Raw genomic sequence first — 24,409 nt, forward strand, 5'->3', positions numbered from 1 at the left:
TGAAGCCAAGCGAAACTGGTGGAGCTTTGCCGTTTTTAAGACAATATCTCTCTTTCTTCACACACACGACACAGATTTATTGTCGTGGAGCCGCAGTTCTGAATGGAGTGATGGGTGTGTGTGTGTGTGTGTGTGTGTGAGAGAGAGAGAGAGAGAGAGAGAGAGAGAGAGAGAGAGAGAGAGAGAGAGAGAGAGAGAGAGACTGTGGAGGAGGATCTGACCCGAGAGGCTCCAGCTCATGTTGACACACTAATGTACAATGTGACTCAGAGGCAGGGGTGTTATAGCTGCATACAGGTAGAGAGAGAGAGAGCAAGAGAGAGAGAGCGAGAGAGAGAGAGAGAGAGCGAGAGAGAGAGAGAGAGCAGGCTGTTTGTGGTGACCTGGGGCCAGCAAAGACTTGAGTCCGGTTTGAAGCCTTTGGCCTTTCACTGTGGAGTTTCACTCATGTCAGATTTTCAGTGATTTCAGTGGCTTATCCAGGAGTTAGACAACTTACTGAAACATAGCAAAGCCTACAACGACTCTACAACAGTTCAACCTCTGTCCTATTTCTACATGCAAAGGCACATTTCATTTCTCAGTTCATTTCTACAGGTGAATTACATGTCTGACTAGTGTAAGTGAAGGGGGGCAGGGAGACAAACAGTTATACTGTCATGCTAGTTTCATGAAAACATGAAAATGTCTGCAATAATAATATAGTTGTGTTAAATGTTAGGATCACATACAACAGTATGTTCTAGAAACAATCTGTTCCCATTGCGATCGCAGCTTTAACAACCTTTGATCGGTCAGAAAAACTGATATTTTTTAGCTGTACCCATGCAGATGTCTTTAGTCAACTGCCTTTTATTTGACAGCGTTTCTAAAAGCATGACAGCAAGGACAAATATGCCTTAAATATTTTATTAAATGTGAAAAAAAATCAATTCCATAAATTATAAGTGCTTCACTTCTCAGTACAAAGAAAACAAGGATAACAGCAACATAAATATGGCTTACACAGTGTTTATGAAAAGTAAATTATGGTTAATATTTATATATGTGTGTGTGCACACATACACACATATATATATATATATATATATATATATATATATATATACATATATACACACACACACACACACACACAGAGAGAAAGAGAGAGAGAGAGAGACAGAGGCACACACACACACGTGGTCAAATACTCAAGACTATATAAATTACAAGTATGAAAAACAGTAAAGAAATCAGGACTCATGTCAACTCTTGAAAGCGATTTTCATTGTTCCTTTTTTATGCATAGTGATTTCACCAAGAACCGTAAAGTAACTGACTACTCTCTGAACAGCAAGAGTTCTTGTGAAATATTCTTCAAACATCTTTTATTTACAAAACAAAATACATAGCTTATAATTTATAAAACACTAAGGTCTATATCCAGCTTGGAGAGGAACAGTAAACTATTGTGCATTCCAGAAATCCGCTTCAATGGATCTCTTCTTTCGGAAGAAGACAAATTTCACTTCATATCGACGACCCTAATAACTATATTTACACAAGAAATATATTCATACATTCAGATCACTCTGTAAATGCGACTTGTTATAACTGCCCTTAAGTACCTGCATTGTGCAAACAGTTTGTTATTACAGTGTGTGATGTCAGCATTGCACGTTCAAAAAAGTTCGGCTACATCTACTATGTCATTATTTTGTTAATGCACCGTTATTAAACAGAGCTAATAAAATCAAAACAAAATTCAGTTGATACATGCAGGGGTCATATTTGTAAGGTTTGGCTAGAAGCCCACTAACCCAGTAATTAAAGAAGTACAGGAAAAAAGTGAAATTCATTTTTTTTTCAACGTAGAGATGTAGTGCTTAGAGTAAATGTGCTGGTACGAATGGTCGTTTTGTTGCAGAGTATGTAGTCCAGTGTGAGCTCCTCTGGCTCACTCCTCCTGCTTGTTGAGGAAGAAGTGAAGTGCGGAGTCCCACTGCTCTCTGGGGAATCGGTTGGAGAGCTCACAGTAATCCAGCGCAGCACAGCTCCTCTCTGTGGGAGAAAGAAGGAGTAGTGAAGTGAACTGAATGTGCAAATTCCTTGGAAATGTTGCATCAATGTTTGGAGATTCTCAGCTCAGCAAGAACAAGAAAAGGATTTTTTTTTTGTCCTGTGCAAACTGAAGGGTTTCACATTTTTGAGAAAATAGCCATTAAATAAAACAGGTAGGACAAGATTTATTCTAGCACTGAGAACAAGAACAGATAAGAGACGAATTGCTCTGGCATTGAGAACATCTAAATCAGATTACAGCTAAGATTTTACAAACTCTTCCACAAGTTTTTCAGATAATTACATAAACTGTATTTCTGTAATAGAAGGAAGGTAGCATGGGGATGTGAAAAATAATGTTGAGAGACTCACCTTGTGTTGGCCTGCTGTCTGTCTGGTTCTCGCTGGAGGCACAGTCCTATAGGAAAAAAAGAAAAAAGAAAGAATATAAGCCCGAAAACATATAAGCCCACCGCTGAGCCATTCAAAAAGGAGAAATCAGTTTCTATACTGCATTAAATGATCAGTACTGCAGCTCTAGTCTGTGAAACCTTATTTGCAGAGTTTATTCTTATGCAGCAAATCTAACTGAACTATAAACTAAAATATGACAAAAGCACAGCCACACGTTCTTAGTTGGAAAGTAAGAATAATAATAATAATGCTAGCAATTAAAAATAGCTTCATTCAAATTTTTTTTACTCAAATTAAGACAATGTAATTTTTATGATTTGAGCGATCAATTTAAAAAAATACCACACGTCACAGATCTTCTTAGTGTTCACCAAGTTAAGCCACTGTACAGGACGTTGTGGATCTTGCCCTTGTTTGAATTAAATGACAATCGCCTATCTTTGTCAGGGTGAGTGCTAATCTCCACATATATAATGTAGGTAGCGGGCCAGCGTGGGGAAGCTTGTCAGAGGGAAGATGAAGGAGTCGGCCTGTTTACAAGAGGCTCAACCGGTGGCAGGTAAATCCACTCAAATCGACAGAGGAAGCCATCCATCTGTGCAGTGGAGGCTGCTTCTTTAGAAAGGGGGCAGAGAGCGGCGAAAAACAAAAGGCCAAACAGAGACAAAGCCTCAGTTTTGAGAGATAAGAGTCCAATGTTGACATTGTGCAGAAGCAGTGGAAAGGTGTATGTTTGTGTTACAGGTCAGAAGACAGGTGAGATGAGGAGATGAGGCTCAGCTGGAGAGGTGTTAAACATGATAAAACTGTATAAATATAACCCTCTTTTTGGATGGATGAGTAAAGCTACAGTTAAAAAAAGAGAAGAATTAGACTTACAGTATTGTGCAAAAGTTAGAGACCACCCGTCATTTATTTAATTTCCAGTCAAAATGGTCATTAAGTACTTGTTCATTTTTCAATGCCAGAAAAAAAAGAAAAATATTTAATGGAAAATTACACAGAAGCCAAAACATAACAGAACAACCAAATATAATAAAGATATAATAAAGCAGAACAATTAAATATAATATTAATTTTTGCCTTTATTACAGCTTCTATTCTTTTCAGGAGACTTGTTGTTTTAGAGATATTTTCCATACCTTCAAAGTTCCATGTTAGAAGTTGGGTGAACTTCTCACAATCCAAATAACCCCAACACAGTGATGTTGAGGTCTGGACTCTGGAGTGGTCAGTCCATTGTTCTGAGCAGCTGCTTTGTTTCATTTTTTTGGGTCTATTTTCTTTCTCAGTAACAACTTCTTGACAGCTACACATCCTTTCTCAGACCTTTGGACAGTTGGTAAGCAAATACACACAGATGTGTGTAGGTCTACAACGAACATTTGCTTCAGTAATCTTTTAACCTTTGGACTATCATTCAATTACTCAACTAATTTAAACTTAACTCTTATATCTTCTTTGGCTCCACAGCTTACGTGGCCAATGTTTCTCAAAGTTCCATCTGAGTTTTGAGCAGTTTTTTCTTTTACAGCGCAACAATACAACAGAAGCCATCTTGCCCCTGACACTTTTGGTAGTATACTGCAATCTGTCAGAAGGACTATGGGTATAATATGAACATAATAGGACATTAAAGACCACTATGAATTATTTTACATTTTCTAGGGCTGTCAAACGATTAAAATACTTGTGATTAATTGCATTTGTCTTGTTTGCTCAAACTGGACCCTGAAGAACGATTTTTCCATTTAGAAAGTAGTGTGTTTTGTTAAAGTGTTTTGTTATTTTAATAATGTAATAACAGTATTTTTATAATGTGAAATCAGGGCTCACATAAACCCAAACATGAAAGTCATATGATTTCCACGTTAACTTCCAATTTTCATCACCAACATTAAATGAGAGCAACAGGGTCTGCATGTTCCAATCAATGAGTGTATATACCATTTACGTCACACATACAGTTTCAACATGGTTTCTTTTCCTTCATGACTGTGGTCATTCTTGTTGGTGTTCATATAGCTCAAGGATTTTTGTTATAATGGAGGCTCTTGAGGTAAACTGTAGCTTTCTACTTTTATACTGCTGCTGATAGTTTGCTCCTCATTGACTTATCTAGAGATCTGCCACAAGCACTGTCCAGCACAGTCTGCTGAATTTCTCATAATGCTGGCTAAATCCAGACTCCCTGGCACTACTATGGTTGTTATTAAGGGTCAAACTAGAAAAATGCGCAAAGAGATTATAAAAAAGTGCTGTTAATAATTTAAAATGTTAACAGCTTTGACAGTTCTAATTTTTCATGACATCAACTTTGCTGAATAACCATTGCACTCCAAGATGTATGAGTATACAGAATATAGAAAAGCCTGTTATTAATATGATGGTGTGCAAATAAACATGTACGTGCTCATGTGTGTGAGAGGGACAGCGTACATTGCTGGGTTTTATCTGGATGAGTTTTAGAGCATTAGAGAGTTTTAAGGCTGTACCTGTATAAAGGTGGCCAGAAGCACACAGCTCATCTCCTGCTGCAGGATGACCTTGTTCTGCTGGTTGTTGTAGCAGGCGCTGATGAGTGAGGGGAAGAGCACTTTGATGAGGCGTGGGTGGCTGAAGTACTGGAACGGCAGCTGACACAATTTCTGCAGCACGCTGGGCTGCCGGCCAGACTGCACGATCACCTGGAACACACAGGGAGAAAGCATGCGTGCGCGCACACACACACACACACACACACACACACACACACACACACACACACACACACACACACACATCAAGCAAACGTCACATCCAGTAGTAAATCAGAGTCTCCCCTCGTGTCCCTCCCACGCGTAAATCTGCCACTAAAACAACACACAAACAGCCATTAAGAGGAGAAATAGAGGGCACAGCCTCCCAGTACACAATTACACATCATAAACCCAGACAGGGATGCCTTAGCACCTCCTGCTGTGGCACAAGTGCACGCTGAATGCTTACAGGCTCCATCGAGAGCAGACGCTTAGACATTGCATTCACTGTACCTCAGGTGTTTCCCGTTCTGGTCATTCTGATCATCTGCTCCCTGCCCTGCTTATGTTGGCGTTTTTCACGCACTAACATACCCATTTTGACTCGGAAAGGGCCTGTTAGTTGAATCAGGTGTATTAGTGTAGAGAAACCACCATAACATGTAGGGTCACCACATCATTCATCGAGCTAGAGGAAAGAAACGTGCTGATGATCATGATAACAACTAAAAAAGCCCCAAAGTATCAACATACCACTGAAGTTCACATAATGGTAACATCACAGAGTTTCCCAAGGTGTGTGTGGCAGAGAATCAGAGGGCGAGTGGTGCAAATAAAAAAGAAAAAAAGAAGGGGACCAGGGCAAAGGTGGGGGCTGGGTGGGCAGACTCCCCTCCATGGTCACACACACAGTTCCTTCCACTTTAAGAAATGAAGCAATACCATTAATGGAGTTTCGCACCACCAGCATGCCACCCCCCTCAGCACGGCAGTCAATCATACCATCACATCCGGTCCCCCAGCATTAAAACCAAATCACTCCCAGGCAGGCCTGATTAAAGGAGAGACCTTGGGCGAGAGAGGCCTTCAGCTCAAGCCTGAGAACCAGGAAAGGCCCTTAGCTCTCTGTGATTGGAGCAGGGAGCCAAGAGGTCACCACCATAAATTCCAACAGGTGAGATGGAGAGAGGGAAAGAGGAAGAGGGACAGTGGAAAAGGGGAAAGGGAGTGCAAGTGGGGTGAGAGAGAGAGAGAGAGAGAGAGAGAGAGAGAGAGAGAGAAAGAAAGAGAGAAAGAGAGTGAGAGAGAGAGAGAGAGAGAGAGAGAGAGAGAGAGACAGAGAGAGAGCAAGAGAGAGAGAGCTTCCATACACACACCCTTCCACTGCAGTTCAACCCTAAATGCAAACCAGAAGGGCGGGGTGAACTTCCCAGAAACACTGGGTGACATAAATTACCAAAGATTTACAAGATTTGTAAAAATACTCTTAACAATACTCTTTCCATTGCATTCTGTCCTTTAATAATGTACTTTAAAGGGTTTAAGAGCATGATAAACAAAGTGATAACTCAATTCTTTTATCATTTCAAGGTGAAGGCCCCTCACGGACGAGTCCTACAGCAGCGTTCAAAGGGCTCTCAGGCAACGTCATTCTGTATTAGCGACAGTTTAAAGATGCTTTACTGAGTGGCTCAAACAAACCACCGCTGAGCCCCTTTAATGGTACTAAAAGTTCCAAACAGCTGACTGTCGGCTCGTTTCAGACCCACAAGCCCACCGGTATGTGCTGACCAAACACTAAGATCCAGTGGCTTCTCTCTGACGTATAATTAATGGTCGTTTCCCCCAGGAATGCAGAAAAAAGTGGATTTCCTGCGCCACCATAGCAGTGCAACTGAATGAAGCAATAGTTCAAAAGATCTGGTTGTTTTCAATGGAAGAGCTGTGCAGTGTCAGGGTGGAGGGCATGGCTGAGAAGGTTTTTTTTTATAAGCTTGGGGAGTACTGAGCTAATCTCTCCCATCACTCCTAGGCTAAAAGAGGGAGCTGTATAGACACATGCCCTATTCCTCATCAGTTAGCAGACTGTTACAAATTACAATGCTTTAAAAGTACCGGACACCCATTTACCTTACTAGACCCTGGCACTCACCTTCCATAAACAGAAGCATTCACAACTTCAGAGAGGGTGTTGGGTAAGCATGAGGGTATGTATGTGTGTGTGTGTCGGGCGGCGGGGGCTGGAACTCTGCAGATATTCCGCCCACAAATCAAGCGGCCATCTCATAATCCCCCAGCACGCAGTGCTCCATCTTCACATGCCTAAACAAATTGTGCCCCCCTCGAGTGTCCAAGGCAGGGAGACGTACAGCATGGAGAGAGCAGAGGTTACCTTCAGCCTTGAATGCCCTCTAAACCCCCCCGGTCTCCGCTTGGACAAGAGTTAATCACCATGTTCCTGACCGAGCCTCAGTCAAGTTCCACCGGCAGCGGCCAGGTATCTGTTCAGGCCCTGACATCATAAAAGCACCGGTGGGTGTTTGAACTCGTGCATCCCCCTCCTCCTTAAGCACAAATGGCCATAAAGAAACACAGAGGCAGGGCCTGTCCTGTGTTTTCTTAAGTACAGAGTGCTGGTGTTTTCAAACAGGGCCCATGCTTTTATGGCCAGTCTATTACATAATTCCCGGCTTGTCCACTGAAAACAAAGGGAGTGTAAAGTTAACGCTCCGAAACGCAAACACAAACTCCAAATAGCCCAGGGTGAAGAGGAAGGAGACTCAAGTTGGTCAGGTTTGTTCTTTGATGGACTGTTGATAAGAATGAGGAGTCGGGCTCACATTCAAGCAAAGGGGATGCTAAATAAGACTGCTTGTTAATTACTCATAGGAAACAACTTTGTTTATGGAATACAAAGACTGATAAGGCAAAGAAATAAAGCAAAAGATGGTGCTGCAGACAGTCAGCATAAATAAAAAGCAAGTGGGGAGTGGGGGCGTTGGGTGGGGTGTGTGGTACAGACAACTTCCTGATAAGAGTAGAGGGTAAACGACTCACAAGGACACCGAAGGGGCACTCGAAACAACGGCTACCACCCACAGGGACAATCTACAAAAAACGCTACAAAGCCTCTCTGTCTTTCCAGACATTCTGACGGCACCCTGTACACACGTACATAAATATTGAGGAAGTAAAAAGCACAATGAAAGGAGATCCGTTTGTTAGCATTGCTTAAAATGGGAAGAACACGTTTCATACCAAAACAGCATTAAGAGCTGTGTTTGTTTGAAAAAAGGCAAAATGATTGGTGATTTATTGCAGGTGCCTGACAGAATCAAGAGTCATCTTCGATCCTTTGAAAGATAATCTCTTCTGGAGATCTTCCCCAGGAGCCCATCTGACCTGGACTGCACTCAAACACAGCATTAAACCTAAATAGGGCCCTAAATTCTGAAAGATTTATGGGCAAACAAACAAAAAATGAAAGGAGAGTCCAGAAAAGAAGAAACCCAACACATAATACTTGAGCGTGTTAAGCCTCAGTTTACCGTTGATGGACTGTGTAAATCATTTCATGGTACTTGGCAGAGGCTTCATCCTCTCCGCTGCCACTCAGGCCTGCCTGGCTGAACCCCTTGCCTGTATTTTCTAGTGTGTGAGAGGGAGACACTAAATGCTTTTCCCAGCTATGGATCACAGAAGTCCACTCTGGACCCACTACGTCATCCAGGCACAAAGGGAAGGGTTGGGTTATCTCTGCAGTAATGGACTGTTGAAGGCAGCGTTTCAACATCAGTTTAACGGTGGATTAGGACTGCGGCTGGGGTTCCAGGGTACTGGAGATACCCTGGTGTTAGTATTGAATGAAAGTACAAGAGAAGAAGAGATAGAGCTAAAGGTGGGTAAGAGAGAGGGAGTGAGAGGGGAGATAAGGGGAGATGAGTGTGGTGGACTGTTTCCGTCTGGCCCTTTGGAGGTGCTGTGTTGAAAAGTGGCTGTCTGCATGAAGCCTTGTAATCCTTCAGTAATGGGAGAAACACTAGGGGTACAGTACATGGGTGCTGTCAAACCAAAGGAGATATCTGTCTTTGCCTTGCCTGTATGTAACAGTCAGTGAGCTATCTGGCTGCTATCCAGACAAGAAAAAAAAGTGGAAACAGTTTTAGGAAGACCCCTATACTGAGTTTTCACAGGTTTCTTTGTTGCTCTCCAAAAATGAATGTGTATGTATACATGAATATCAGGGTGGCTAACAGAGATACAGTGAGGGGAAACAGTATTCAGACACTTCTTGCATTTGTTATTTAACATACTTCCAGCGCATTTATCCACTCAAATTTACACACAATGTATTTTATCTTTGTGCTTATAAACGCAAACAAAAAGCATTTATTCATAAGTATAAACAAAGATATGTTTTAAAAAAAAGCACTGGGGAAAAAAGCATTCAAACACTACAAATTAATAATATGAGTACCTTGTTGCAGAGGCAATGTTGGTAATTACAGCTATGAGACATCTACAATAAGAAATAATTAGCTTTTTGGCCCAATGTGGTTCAGTTTTGGCCCATTCTTCTTGGCAAACCATCTTCAATTGCCCAAGGCTATGACAGTCCCTCCAATGGGTCCCTCTCTTATCTTTGTTTATTCTCATAAATACATTCCTTCTGATCATATTTATTAGTATAAAGTCAAAATACATTATGTGAGTAAACCCGAAGTGGGTATATGCACTGGAGGTATATTAAATGCATTAAATAACAAAAACAAAAGTGTCTGAATACTTGTTTCTCCAGACTGCAGTTATGGTTTCTTTAGTTCCAAAAAGGATCTTCACAATAGTTGTTGTGTGACTCATACATCAATGTCAAGTGTCACACAAACATTGTGATGAAAAGAAAAACTCTAATGTGATCTCTAAAACCTATTGCAAAAGAGTTGGACTTTACTGCTTTAAAAACTGCAATTAGGACATGAGAGATGTTTTAAAACCTGCCAAAAGGCAAGCTCTCATGTACTGTCTTTCATAGCACAGAGACTATCAACCACAAGTCATCATTCCCCCCCAAGTACAAACACACTTCACAGACACCAACACAGAGCATATGTCACTGTACCAATAGCTATGTGTTTGAGGAAAATGACTAACGGGTATACAGACAGAGCAGCTCTTCAAAGCCTGTGCTGCTTTTATGAGCTGTATTATTTCTCAGACACACATATATAAACACAGGCTGGTGAGTCGGCACTGAATCAGCAGAGTGTCAGGAGCCAGGGCTGGGGTCAGGGCTGCCTTTGTGATCTACCTGTGCTTATATTATCCTGAGAAAGACAAAGCCCAGCCAGGCATTTACACCACACAAGATGTGCATGCACATACAACAGTGCCTGAGTCACTGGCAAGCAGCACAGTCCACGCGGAAGTCAAAGAAACTGGATTTTTGAAGAGCAATAAAGCCAAGTCACATTCCCCAGGGTGAAATACATTAATTCAATGTTGAAATGTTTCAGAACAGTTTTTTGAGAAATTGCGCAATTACATACCTAACATAGAATCTGCAGAATTTCAAAAAACAAACAAACAAAAAAAAACCCCCAAAAAAACAAACCAAAATAAAACAAAACAAACAAAAAAAAAAAAAGTAAAACTGAGACCCACTACAACTTCTTTACAGCTGTTCACCTGCCAGCACCGGTGCTGTTTTTAATGATAAAAACTGAGGCTCCGCCAAATGGTGACATAAAAAAACAGCTTGCGTCCTGGAAAGAAGTCAGAAGTTTAAAGACTTTGCTGGAGCAATTTTCAAATTAGCAAAGTGGGCCGGGGATAAATGAATATGCAAAAGGTGCAATTCCCAGCCTGGTCGTTGCGTTACCTCCCCCCCCATGTGAGCACAAAACCCAATCATCTGTCACTCCCTACCTAATTCAATCATCAGCCCTCATTCAATTATCCAATATAATATGCAAATCAGTCCAACAATGGCCAACAAATGCTAATTACGTACATCAAAATAATTAAATTGGATTGGAGCGGCAGAGGAGAACTGAACTGCCATAAAAATAGAGGCCGTTCCTTTAATTAACAGCAAAAATGTTTTAAATTAGAATTTGGAATAAGCCCGTAAATTGCTGGGACTTTCGACCCTCCCTTGAGGATATTACAGCATCACAGCAGTGGATCCTCAGGAGACTCACATAACTAAAGCCTGGCTGAGTGAGGAGGTGCTGTCACTGACCATGTAGCTTGCCAGGGGGCAGGGAAGTGGAACATAGTGGAACATGTGTGCTTCATGCCACACTGCTCTGTGATCCGCACCTGCAGGTTCAGCATCCTACTAAAGCCCAAACAACGAGCAGGCCAACTGCCAGACTGAGGAAAACAAAGCCTGTCTCTGCAGCAGGGCAGAACGCAGCACAGAGGTGCCACGGCCGCTGCATTATTCAACACCCTCCTTTTGTTGCTTTTGTGTCGGTTGTTTGTAAGGAGAAAAGTACACCAGGCTCATGATCTAATGAGCAGCTTACAAAAGCTTAACAGTACTCCCCACATAAACAGCACAAGAGGTTTAGGAAATTACATAAACTGTAATTGTCAAAATGTGATAGAATAATATAACAATACTTTTCGCTTTTATTTCAAACATTCAAACATCTTTGGAACATTTAAAGTATAATTTAAAATGCTTTACCACCTATAAGTTGCATATCTTTGTTGTTCATTTTCATGGCATATATGACAAAGGGCTTGTGCATTATAAAGACTAAAATAATGGAAACAAATATACAAAAAAACGTCCATAACTTATCACATTTAGCTATCTATACAAATCACAAAATTAGAAAGCTCACCTGGTTGTCAGGGTGGTTGACCGTGAAGTAACCCACACAGATGATGACTTCATGCAAAAGTTCCTCTGAGCTGTTCTGAGAGCAGAACCACAGCAGAGAACTCACGATGTGTCTGAAGGCCAGAGATAACCCCTCTGCTCCTAGAACAGCCTGTGAAAGAGGTATAATTATTAATGTTATTATTATTAGTATTATTCTTATGTTTTTTATTACTATTAATCAACTATATGGGGTCCAGGGTGATAATAACAACAATAATAATAATAATAATAAATAATAATAATAATAATAAACATTATTATTATTATTATTATTATTATTATTATCAATCATCCTATCAGTTCTTGCAGATACACATGTAATGACCAGACAAATCGAAGTACTGAAGTATATTAGGGTCATGGGTTATCGGGCCATTTCAAACCTCTAGCCAGACTACTCTATACTGTTTACATTACGACAATAAGTGCACACAGCCTATTTAAAAGCATAAAGAGACAAAAGACAAAGGTTCTATTTATGACTAGAATATATAACTAGTTGGGGTTGTTGTGGTGGACTTGTGAGGGTCTCCTCAGCTTTGGAGAGAGAGGTCCCACTACAGAACCCCCAGTCTCTGTATAGAGGAGATGGTATCAGCCGACTCACAGACAGTATTTATTAAACATGTCAGTATGACTGAGTGCCTCAGGGTCACCACTGAGACTACTGACATTAGTGTGAGTGTGTGAGAGTCGAGGATAGAAGGTCTAGGTAAGCAGGCACAAACAACAATATCTGAAAAGTCCTGTGATGCCATTACAGCAGTGCCAGTATAGGGATCACACATGCATTTCACATACTGCTATGCTAGTGTAACTCAGAAACCTACTTTATAACAAAACACTCATAACACCACAGCTTCAGGGCAGTCTCAGCCAGAAACACTCCATCCAGAGAGGTATGATATTTACTGTTTGCTAAGAGAGTCACAACTACTGGAACGTTGTCAGTTACATGCATGTTATCTATCCATGTAAATATGTTTCTGTGCAGAATCCCAAACCAAAATTTGCAGTTACCAGCAACTGTGACAACACTGTCAGTAAAAAGATAAAGGCTGAATAAAAAAAAAAAGTTACCTTTTTTTTCTTTTCAATACAAATGTGGAAACTAGAGATAGTACTAACACTAGGTGGCCAAAAGTATGTGGACACCTAATGATCACAACTACATAAATTTGTTGGACACCCCATTCCAATCTCTATGGGCATTGGCATGGAGTTGATTCCCTCTACAACAGCCTCCCCCTACTTCCAGGAAAGCTTTCCATATGGTTTTAGAGTGTGTCTGTGTGAATTTATGCCCAGTTAAAAGAGCATTTTTGAGGTCAGGTACTAATGTTGGAAGAGGGCCTGGCTTGCAATCGATATTCTAATTCATCCTAAAGATGTTCAGTGATGTTGTGGGCAGGGCACTGTGCAGGTCACTGGAGTCCCTCCACACCAAATTCATCAAAATATGACTTCATGGACTTTGTGCCCAGGGGCACAGTGTTGCTGGAACCGCAAAGGGCCTTCCCCAAACTGTTGCCACAAAGTTGTAAACATATAGTTATCTAAAACCTTACCATGGGGCCAAGTCCAAATCTTACAGACAAGCCCCAGACCATTATCCCTCCACCACTAAACTTGACAGTTGGCACTATGCATTTTAGTAGGTAACATTCTCCTGGCGTCCACCTCACCCAGATTCATCCATCAGACTGCCAGACAGTGAAGAGTGATACATCACTCCAGATAATGTGCTTCCAAAGCTCCAGAGTCCAGTGGCGGCATGCTTTACACCACTGTAGTTGACGCTTGGCATTGCGCACAGTAATCTTAGCCTTGTGTGCAGCTGCTCAGCCAAGGAAATCCATTTCAGGAAGACCCCGGTGCACAGTCCTTGTGCTGATGTTGCTTCCAGAGGCAGTTTGGAACTCTGTAGTAAGTAATGTAATCGAAAACTGATCAGTACTTGGTGGCCTTGCTCTGCGTGTTTGCATGGTCTGCTGCTTCATGGCTGAGCTGTTGTTACTCCTAGACACCTCCATTTCACAAGAATAACACATTTGACTGGGGCAGATCTAGCAGGGCAGAAATTTCATCATCTTAATGACTTGTGGCAAAGGTGGCTTCCTATGACAGCGTCACAACGAAAGTCATTGAGCTCTTCAGGACAACCGATTCTACTGCCTACTGCCTACTCTCTACTGTTTGTCTATGGAGACTGCATGGCTATGTGCTATATTTTACATGCCTGTTACCAGTGGGTGTGGCTGAAATACCTGAACTCAATGATAAAGAGGGGTGTCCACACACTGTTGCCCATATAATGTAACTTTTAAATATAACTTTTTTTGGAATTGGTACTACAGCCCTTTGCAGAACCATCTTGAAAGTTTGTGTTTGTTTGTCTTGCATGTCAGACTAAGGATCCTTTTCTGTCAAAGTAGCCATTTCTTGGCCACATTAAGTAAAGAAAGTCACCAGACACTACAACAGTCAAAGGTCTGGCTTGCAAGACTTGTTATGGGGTTACTCAGAACTTGGTGAGCTTCGTTTAAATATGACATATAAAGCAAGTATGGCACTGTTGTCTCAAGAAGATACCATAGACCTAAAGCAGACGATCACAATGATGCAGAGAAGAGAACCTCTGTGGTATTTTCTTCCGTGATCACTTCTGCATTCTACAAACCCAATTCCAAAAAAGTTGGGACAGTATGTGAAATGCCAATGAAAACAGAAAGCAGTGATTAGTAAATTCTGTTTGACCTGTATTAAACAAAAATGAAAACAGCACAGAGAGACAATATTTGACGGTTTACTTTATGAAGAATGTTTTTTTGTAAATGTACACCATTTCCAAAAACCATGGGACAGAAGCATGCCTACCACTGTATTATATCATCTTGTTCTTAACAACACTTAAGAAACATTTGAGAACAGAAGACACATACTGATCCAGTTTTGAAATCAAAATTTGAAGCCATTCAAGTTTTTAGCGATGCAGCTGTAAGGGGGCCATATTTCACGCTTCATGAAGCACCACACATTTTCAATAGGAGACAGGCAGGCAAGTCTAGCACCCGCACTCTCTCATCATGCAGCCATTCTGTTGGAACATGTGCACAATGTATATGGAGTTGTCATATTAAAATGAGCATGGACATTTCTGAAAAAGACAGTGTCTAAAAGGCAGCACGTTTCTCCAAAATGTGTATATATTTTTCAGTGAATGCGTTTACATGCACACCACTAATATGATCATTATTAGATTTCAGCAGTTATCTGATTATTCAAGTGATGATGTAAATGGTATACCCCGATTTCAAAGACTGGAGAAAGTCTAAGAAATCAAAGTCTAGAATAAGGCTGTTATTGAATTTCTAAAAAGTTGATTAAGAAACCAGGATTTTAACCAAGTAATTAGGTTTTTCAGCACATGTATAGACTTACTCTGATTTCTTTCAATTTTCTCATGTGCAAAAACAGAGCGCTGTCTAGGAAACAGCTAGCAGCATAACAGAGCCCACGAGACGGCAACAAAACACTTTTGGAGCGACGCTGAAACCATCTACATGCTTGACGAAATGAAGAATCTGAATATTCTTCAACTTCTAGATGATGTATATTCAAGTTCTCTGATAAAGTTGAGGCATAACATTTGAGTTTTACATTAAGTTTACGTCACTCTTTAAGTTTATTGGAGTTTATTATCATTACCTCACTCATGTAGACCTGGGGTTTTCCCCATTATTTGATTACACAAGTGTTTGCAAATATATTGAATGAATTACTGACAAAATTTGATTATCTGCAATTATCAGAATACCAAGACCATGTAAATGCACCAAGTATTAATAGTGCCATCCTAGATGTGCAAAATACCCACTAACACCCACCCCAAACCATGACAGATACTGGCTTATGAACTGTATTCTGGTAACAAACTGTATGCTGGTAACAAGCTCTTTTCCGGAGAATACAATGTCTATTATTTCTATAAATAATCCGAAAGATGCACTCGTCAGACCACAAAGCACATCAGTCCATTTCAAATGAGCTCAAGCCCAGAGAAGTCGGCAGTATTCATCTTAAATTGTTCCTGTCTTAATTTTCTTTAAAAGTGCTGCAGACATCAATTTCTGAATGAGTGTAAAAAAAAACTGTTGATAAAGTAAAACATTAAATGTAATATTTTTGTTCTATTTTTTGTTTACAGAATTTACACAGAATTTTGTTTGAAGATTAATGACTGTGAGGCAAATTTTCTAAGAAAAATGAATCAAGCTCCATGAGGAACATGCATAAATCAATATGTAATAATTAGATCCAGCTGTACCTACTTTGAGCAAGTCACCAAATCAGCTGCTGTAACATCACTTCAGGGCAATTGAGCTGATTTGGTTGATATCACTCTCCTCAGTCACACACTAAGCTGAATTAAACCAGCTGGACAGCACTACCTGGGCTTCACCTGAGGCAGTGCACTCCTTAACACTACTCCAGCACTGTCTCTGGAGCACAATGCTGACTCACTGGCTTACTACCAGCATTGTGGTCTCTTTTACAGTGGTTAAAGATCCTGGTCCAAGAACAGCACAAAAGGGCTGCCTGGCCCGGGACATGGAGAGTGGAGCGTCTTCTGGGTCAGACTGGGAAAGAGCTCAGCTTTTCTGATGAGCTAATTAGCCAGCTCTGTGTGCTAATGTAAACCACAAGGTGATTACAACTGCAGCCCCAAAACAGTATTATTTAAAATGTTCATAAAACTTTGGCAGCGTGTCACTTTGACTTCCAGCTGTTTTAAATAGAGAGAGAACAAATGCAAAGAAGAGAGAGTGCACACATGTATACATATACATGCAGTCTCACACTGGTTTGCGAGTAATTACTGAAGCACATTAAAATAATTCATACAGCTCCTGCATTTCCTTCCTTACACCTCTGTGTTTACATGATTTAACATCATGAAGCCGTCCTTTTCTCTTCATCAGGCTGGCTAACATATGACCGGACAGCATGCACTTAATGCCACTCTCCATCCGCATTGCTGACCCGAACCCTTCAACACAACTGGCTCGGGGTCAGAGGTTGAGCATGTTTATGTCCACTGGGTCAACTTTGTTCCAGGAAAAAAATACTGATCTCCTCATAGCGACTTAGAGGGCGTGTGGAGAGCGCAGAGGCTGGATCATTAGTCCTGTGGGTTGCTTCTTTCAGGCCTATATTTGCGTGCTGGCTGATTCTTGAGCACAGGTATACGAGCAAGTCCGTTAATGAGCCCCCGAGAGCTGTGGCACTGGCCTGACCTTTTTATTCTCGCCGCCGTTTGGAATGTCTGTTTGAGGGATGGGCCCAACATAACATATCTGCAGCTGAACGGCAAGTCAGTGGGCTTCCCCCCGCTTAAGAAAAACAAGCCACGCAACATAACTTTGGCCAGACTGTGTGGCTGCTGTGAGCCCAACTGGACAGCACGCTGTACACAATCTCAGCTTTGTCACAAGGTGGCATTTTTCAGTGTTGCCTGAGGTTGAAGGCACGAGATGCTCCAGGCTGCACACAGAGCCTGAACAACAAGCTCATCAGACAGGGCACACCTCCTTGGCTGAGCCAAAAGCCAAAACAGAATAAACAGACTTTGTCACCTCAAGTTCTTCCACAAGCCTATGGAATAAAATCCTGGTCACTCACATGGACCATGGGTTCATTAATGCATCATCATATTAGCAGTGAAAAGTGGTTCAATGCTTATGCCGATCCCATAACACTGAGGTAATTTAAAGTGTCCATTGGTTCAATTGCTGTTGTAGAACTAGTATTTCAAATGCATTAACTATGCACCCAAATTAAACTTTTTAGCCAAAACTAAAACTGAAATTCATGACAAGCTAGGTTGAAAACAAACTGAGTTACAGGTTTTTGCCTACAGCAAGTAGCCGGCACTGTTTGGACAAGTAAGTGATAACCGAGCAACCACTATTTTTAATTCAACCACTGAATCACATTCAAAGTTCTGTGAGTTTCTTCTTTTATGGTGCAACAAAACAATACAAGCCACAATACCCAGTGTTTCCTGTCATGTATGATCAGAATGTCTGCTTAAACTTTATGGTCAAAATTTATGGTATTTTTATTTTATCAGCCAAAAACTGAAAATGTCATTGCTGTCCATCTTCACCAGTCAAAATTTCAGCACACCACTACCTTGCATCTTTACTACTAGCAGCAGCTAGCAACTGGAAGGTGGTGGGTTTAAATCTCAGGAACCACTGGGTATATGTGATTGTGCCCATGAGCAAGGCACTCACTGCCCCGTGCAATGCTGCTCTGCTGGCAACACTGTGCTGCTTCTAGACTGGGTGTAGTTAAGCAGCAAAATGGCAAATTTCCTTTGAAGGATCAATAAATACATATCAAAGGCCTTTGAATCACTGAACCTAAAGGCCCTATGCATAGCACTACCCTGGAGAGCAAAACTGAAAGTACCTGGAAGGCAGTGAGGTCCAGCAGGGCAAAGCTGTTAAGGAAGCGCAGGCTCTGCAGGGCCACCTGGACCACAGCTGGACTGTAGGGCTCCTGTGGTGATGCCGGGCCAACAGCCTGGGGCTCGGGCAGGGCACTGTGGAGCAGGATACAGTACAGCATATGTAGAACACCAACCAGGTCTGTGCTCTGTAGCAACGTTGTCAGCCCGGTGGGGTCTTGCCGCTTGTTGTCAAAGATACTAGGGGATCTAGGAAAAAGATTAGAAGAAAGGAAGTATGAGGAACAGGACAATGCAGAACAGAAACAACTTAAACACACTCAAAAACACATACAGAGGCCAAACAGTGTCAGGATGGGTGGCTTTACTGAGCATATCACAGATGTCATCAGTATTTGAATAAAGACAAACAGCATGTTTCTCTAAAGTGATGTGATTTTCCTAGGGCTCCCACGTGGCTAAGGATTCACCCTATTGTTGAGAGAGCACGAGTTTGAATCACAATGATGCCGAGAGTCCATGAGAAAATAACTGGTGATTTTTAAATGGAAGTGAGGATGTACCGTACGTTGAATGAAAATAACTACACATTATTTATGAAAGCAATTTTTAAACGTGGTACTAATATTCTCTCAGTGCAGTCTGCTTCAATTTGTCAAACTTATCCAAAAAAATAAAAAATAAATACTGTGATGCATACCATTTCTTGTGAAAGTATCATGAGATGATTTTTTTTTTACCATGTTGCCCACCCATACAATATTATACATAGAAAAGCTGTCTTTACCCAGCTGTTTCTAAATGTCTGGCTTATGACTGACACACTATGAATGAAAAACACGTAGAGGGCAGAAATATTGTTATTTCTTCAGCTAAGGTATTCTTCATTGTATCAGAATTTCTATGCAAGCAAAACCAACTTCCCCTTGTTTATGCACCACTCCATCTGAATCAGCGGCCTTTCAAACAAAGTCAGACACATGAGGCAGCTCTTCTGTGAGCGGGGCTGGAGTGGTGAGAGGCAGCTGGAGAGGGGGGAGACCGTGACAAGCGGCTCAAAGCCTCAGAACCTGAGGAGGCGTCGGCTGCTTTCTTAACCGCAGAGAGCAAAGACCCAGGATGCAGGCAGTGAAGGAAGTCTGGTCCCAGTGGCTTCTAGATTTACTCGCTAGACCAGGTCCTGTCCACTTGGATATAAATAAAAGGGGTAGACCCTGTCTGCAGAGCCTGCCTGGGGCAGGGAAGCTTAACTGGTCATACTGAGCCACATACGAGCCAAAGCTCAACGCGAGTGTGGACTAAGTCTAAAGACCCAGCAAAAGAGTAAAAATGGCAAAAAGATTACATAATCCTGCAACAAAGATATTTTATATCTTTAAAATATAACACTTGTAGTTGTTCAAGCCCATTCCCAAAAAAGTTGGGACACTGGGCAAAACATAAATAAAAACAAAATGCAATGATGTGCAAATCATTTAAACCCTATATTTAATTGAAAATAGTACAAAGACAACATATCAAATGTTGAAACTGAGAAATTATATTGTTTTCTGAAAAAAATATCAATTTTGAATTTGATGCCAACAACATCAGTTCCAAAAAAGTTGGGACAGGGGCAACAAAAGGCTGGTAAAGTTGTGTAATGCTAAAAAAAAAAAAACACCTGGTGGTTGATTGGCAACAGGTCAGTAACATGACTGGGCATAAAAAAGCATCCCAGAGAGGCTGAGTCTCTGAGAAATAAAGATGAGGAGGGGTTCACCACTCTGTGAAAGACTACATGATCAAATAGTACAACCATTTAAGAATAACATTTCTCAACAGAAAATAGCAAAGAACTTTTGCTTTTCAACATTCACAATACATAATATCATTAAAAGATTCAGAGAATCTGGAGAAATCTCTGTATGCAAGGAACCAGGCCAAAAACAAGTATTGGCCATAATCTTTGGGTCCTCAGGCTGCACCGCATTAAAAACAGACATAATTCTGTAACGGAAATCACTGTATGGGCTCAGAAACACTTCTGAAAACCACTGTCTACGAACACAGTTCATCACTGCATCCAAAAATGCAAGTTAAAACTCAGGGAAAAAAAATACAGGGAAAACATTTCATTTTCAAAACTACAGCAGTCGGTCTCCTCAGTTCCCAAACACTGAGTCTGTTAAAAGAAGAGGTGATGAACAAGCGGTAAACATGCCCCGTCCCAACTTTTTTGGAACGTGTTGCTGGCATCACATTCAAAAAGGGCATATATTTTTCAAAATACAATTTCTCAGTTTCAACATTTGATATGTCGTCTTTGTAGTATTTTCCTTTAAAATGTTATGTTTTTTAATTATTTGCACAGCTTTGCATTTTGTTTTTATTTACATTCTGCACAGCATTCCAACTTTTTGGGAAATGGGGTTGTATTTTCCAAGGCACAGAGAATTAAAAACAGTGATTAAAAAAAAAATCTCTCCATAACAACCCTGTAAAAAGTCTCCATAACAACCCCGTATAGTTGAGTTACTGTTGTTCTTAGGTTGTTAAGTTACCAAGACCCTGTAAGTTCCTGGTAACTTAAAGTGATATTTTATTAAAAGTACTGATTTTTCAAACATAAAAAAGAGAGATGTGTTCCATTGATCCCAAAGAGGAAATCTGGATGTGATAGTAGTCAGTAGAAGAAAACATATTACATACTGTCACTGTTGAAAACAAATGTCTTCAAATGGTAACTTTACAGGAAAAGGCAAAATAATTCTTTACTTTGAATGTAAGTTAATGCAAGAAGGTTTTATTCAAAGTGATTCTGAGGAATTTCTGAAATGCACACAAGGCATAGGACAACTGCTGTGTTCAAATCAGGAAAAATAAAAATGGAGATACATGTATTTTCTTTTCTGGAAAGGAATGAAATTTTGCGCATATGTATTGCGCAAAGTTAATGCACAAACAATATTCATTCAAAGTTTCTAAGAAGCTTATCCTTCTGGGTCGCGGGCAGCATAGGGTGGAAGGCAGGATACACCCTGGACAGGCAGCCAGTCTATTATTCATTCAAAATCATAATTAAAAAGAAAACAAACAAATAAATAAATAAATGGGCTTTAATTGGCTTTTATCTTTAATTGGTTCGCAGCCAAGTTTGTTCCAAAATTTGATATCAAAAACAGTAATGAGAAAGACTTAATGCATCTACAGTCAGAAACAGAAGTGTAATAAGGGAAAAGTACGGGGAAGGGTGGGTGGAAAGAAATAATTTAGACATTTAATTTGACAAAGCAATGGGAAATCAATCAGGCCTCAGAGAAGTCTAGTCTCTTAGCAATGCAGCTTACATTCCACATTGATCCAAAGCAACACATCGTGTCCCTGCAACTCAACGCAGAGGCTCAACAGAAGCTGAAGTGAAGGAACTCTTGGAACTCTGAAGGCATTCTGACAGCCAGTGGCACCACTTCCACAATCTATCGTCCTGGGCCCTTTTGTGCTCCAGCACATTTAATTAAGACCCATCTTATGGGATTTAAGGCAGCATGTTTGTGCATTAGCCTGCACAACACAAGGTGGATTAGCAGGCTTGGTAACTCCATACGACAGCCACAAATTATACAGGCATGGAAAACGCAGCCTTCCTCACACTGGCCTGAGATCTGTTTTGCCGTTCCATTACTGATAGTGAGGTTAGTATTTGGGTAGATAGAGCTTTTCCAAAGCCAGTACAAAGGGTAATGGCTACCTGGAATGACACTAAAGGTAATGACAGGAACCAGAACGCAGGACTGAAGGGTCTGAGGGGGAGGGGGTAGCGGTCTGAAGTAGGGTTTCTGTTGCTGCCCTGCTAAACCAAGGGGAAAATGAGTGTCAGACTCAATGGGGAGAACAGTTTGGTCCTGTGCGAAGGATGTCAGCAAGCGTGAAAGATCTTCTACTCAGGTTTGAGCTTGCAGTTAAGGCTGAGCTTTAAAGCTGCTCTATGATCAGTTCAAAACTATTATAATCAAATTCCTAAAGCTGTTCTAAGGTCAGATTGACTTGGGCAGACACTAATGATTAGTGTCTGTGTGAGGGAACAAAGGCTTAGTTCTCCCACTGTGACTGTGCATGACAGGTTCCACATCCCCTGACTAAGAAATGGAAACCAGTACCAGTGTGGAATGAAAGTGAAGGGTCTGACACTGGCAATATGAGCTCACACACCACCCCCAAATAAGCCTGCCAGATTCATCTGTGCTTACAGCTAAACCCGTGCTAATGCAGCTATCATCTGACTGTTTTTTCCTCTACGTTTTCTCTTAGATCAACTGTAAAACAACACAGAGTTACAAATACTAAAAAAAAATGATCCTGATCCTAGAGGGTTGCAAGACTATTAATTTTTACTAGTCAAGTAGACATTCAAAAAAGCAGTTGACTAGTAGTTATTAGCAAAATAGGGGCTGGGGTTCTAGCGGCAGGCACTCCGGTTTGAGGTCTGTATTTTGTTGTATTTCAGTAAGTGTCAGCCCGAGGCACTCTGCCCAAAGATGTAAACAGACTGTCTGATGTAAACTGCCTACTAAAATCACCATAGCTCTCAGAATCTCACTTTATGCTGAGAATTAAACCCTGGTCTGGGGACTGTATGATGGGAAACAAATAACTGCTCATCAGGCTACAAGGTAGTAGCAAGAAATTGCATCTCTACTCTCCAACAAGCCTTTCAGAAGGAGATATAAGCCTGGTCACTGAACCAAGAAAACAATTATGATATCCTTTTCTCAAACGTTATTCCTGAACTGTTTGAAAGTACCAAGTAAACAAGATATCCTTGTATGTTTGCTGGCTGGTTCTCATTGTGCACCTATCAAGTAATTAGGATAGATAAACTTGGGTTCATTATCGGTACTCAGCTTCAGCAAATACTTCAGAATCTGGTATCGGTACTGGAAAGGAAAAAGTGCTACTGGTGCATTCCTACAGTCAAGGTAACATGTATAGAACCTGTTCCTATATAAACATATAATGTACAAATCCTAAATCATTAACCAAACTACTTCTCTCATGTCATTAACTGAGTCATTAGTATTGAAGAGTAAAACCTAGATTTATTACAGCTCAAAAACTCAATTCAGTACAATCTTACACAACAGAGATAATTTAGAGTCCATCACCAAGCACAATTCAGCTCATGACAGGTAATTATTAGTATAGCATATCACCACAAGCTGTGATTTAGAGCTAAAGAATAGGGGCTTGCCTGCCCTCTGGATGCTACCCCACTGTGCATGCTGTTACTTGAAGTCAACCAAGCGTGGAGTGTGGAAATTAGCAACTCTGTAACTACATGACCCCCACTGTCAAGCAAATCCCAAAGCACGGCAACTGGCAGGGAGCAGAAACATTTCCAAACGTCTGCTATACGTTCAGTGTGGACTAACTTCCTGGCCCTCCACATAGTGAATAATGGCTGAAGAGAGATATAGATGGGTGGATTAGAAGGATGTTGATTATAACACAGCACTGCAGCGAGTGGAGCTATTAAAAGTGGAGAGCAATTGGTGCTGGGGTTTCTCACAGATATTTAGTGACATGGGGCTGAGGAGAGCGAGAGAATGGTGTTAAACAGCTGGGCAGTGTTACAGCACACAGCAGCTGGACGAGCACAGGGCTGGGCACAGCAGCAGGAGTGAACAGGAGTGGCCAGCATGACAGACAAAACTGACACGACGTCAATAAACACATACGGACACAAAGAAACTCGACTTTAAAGAAGATATTATAGACTTCAGAGGTTTTATAAGGCATGAGAGACTGAAGAGAGCTGAGTCACCGCCAGAGTTCCAGATCACGGACAAAATGTTATTGGCTGCAACTGCATGGTTAGAGTCTGTCAACGAACACACACGTACACACAGCCGTGTGTGGGTGGGCTGGAAGCAGGAGTTTACAGTGAAGGAGATGGAAACGTGGGGCCGCTAGTGATTGATGACACTGTGGTATCTGTCTGTGTTACTGCAACTGACAGAGAGAGACCGAGAGAGACCGAGAGAGAGAGAGAGAGAGAGAGAGAGAGAGAGAGAGAGAGAGAGA

The 24,409-nt window shown here is 41.1% G+C and overlaps 1 protein-coding gene across 4 annotated transcripts in view; it reads right to left on the bottom strand.

The window, feature by feature from the left end:
* Positions 1-895: 895 nt before the first annotated feature.
* scaper (S-phase cyclin A-associated protein in the ER) overlaps positions 896-24,409 on the bottom strand; it is a 115,604-nt gene continuing 92,090 nt past the window's right edge. For 3 of the 4 annotated variants that reach the window (XM_036576099.1, XM_036576098.1, XM_036576100.1), the window contains 5 exons: positions 18,349-18,595; positions 11,831-11,980; positions 4,953-5,144; positions 2,416-2,461; positions 1,940-2,043 (listed from right to left, as the gene is read on the bottom strand). In XM_036576099.1, coding sequence (XP_036431992.1) covers positions 1,940-2,043; positions 2,416-2,461; positions 4,953-5,144; positions 11,831-11,980; positions 18,349-18,595 — 739 coding nt within the window. Of the gene's footprint in view, positions 2,044-2,415; positions 2,462-4,952; positions 5,145-11,830; positions 11,981-18,348; positions 18,596-24,409 lie in introns of all 4 variants that reach the window. The other variant, XM_036576097.1, reaches the window with a different exon arrangement.

Source organism: Colossoma macropomum, unplaced genomic scaffold (genome assembly GCF_904425465.1).
Source record: "Colossoma macropomum unplaced genomic scaffold, Colossoma_macropomum, whole genome shotgun sequence".
Taxonomy (NCBI): domain Eukaryota; kingdom Metazoa; phylum Chordata; class Actinopteri; order Characiformes; family Serrasalmidae; genus Colossoma; species Colossoma macropomum.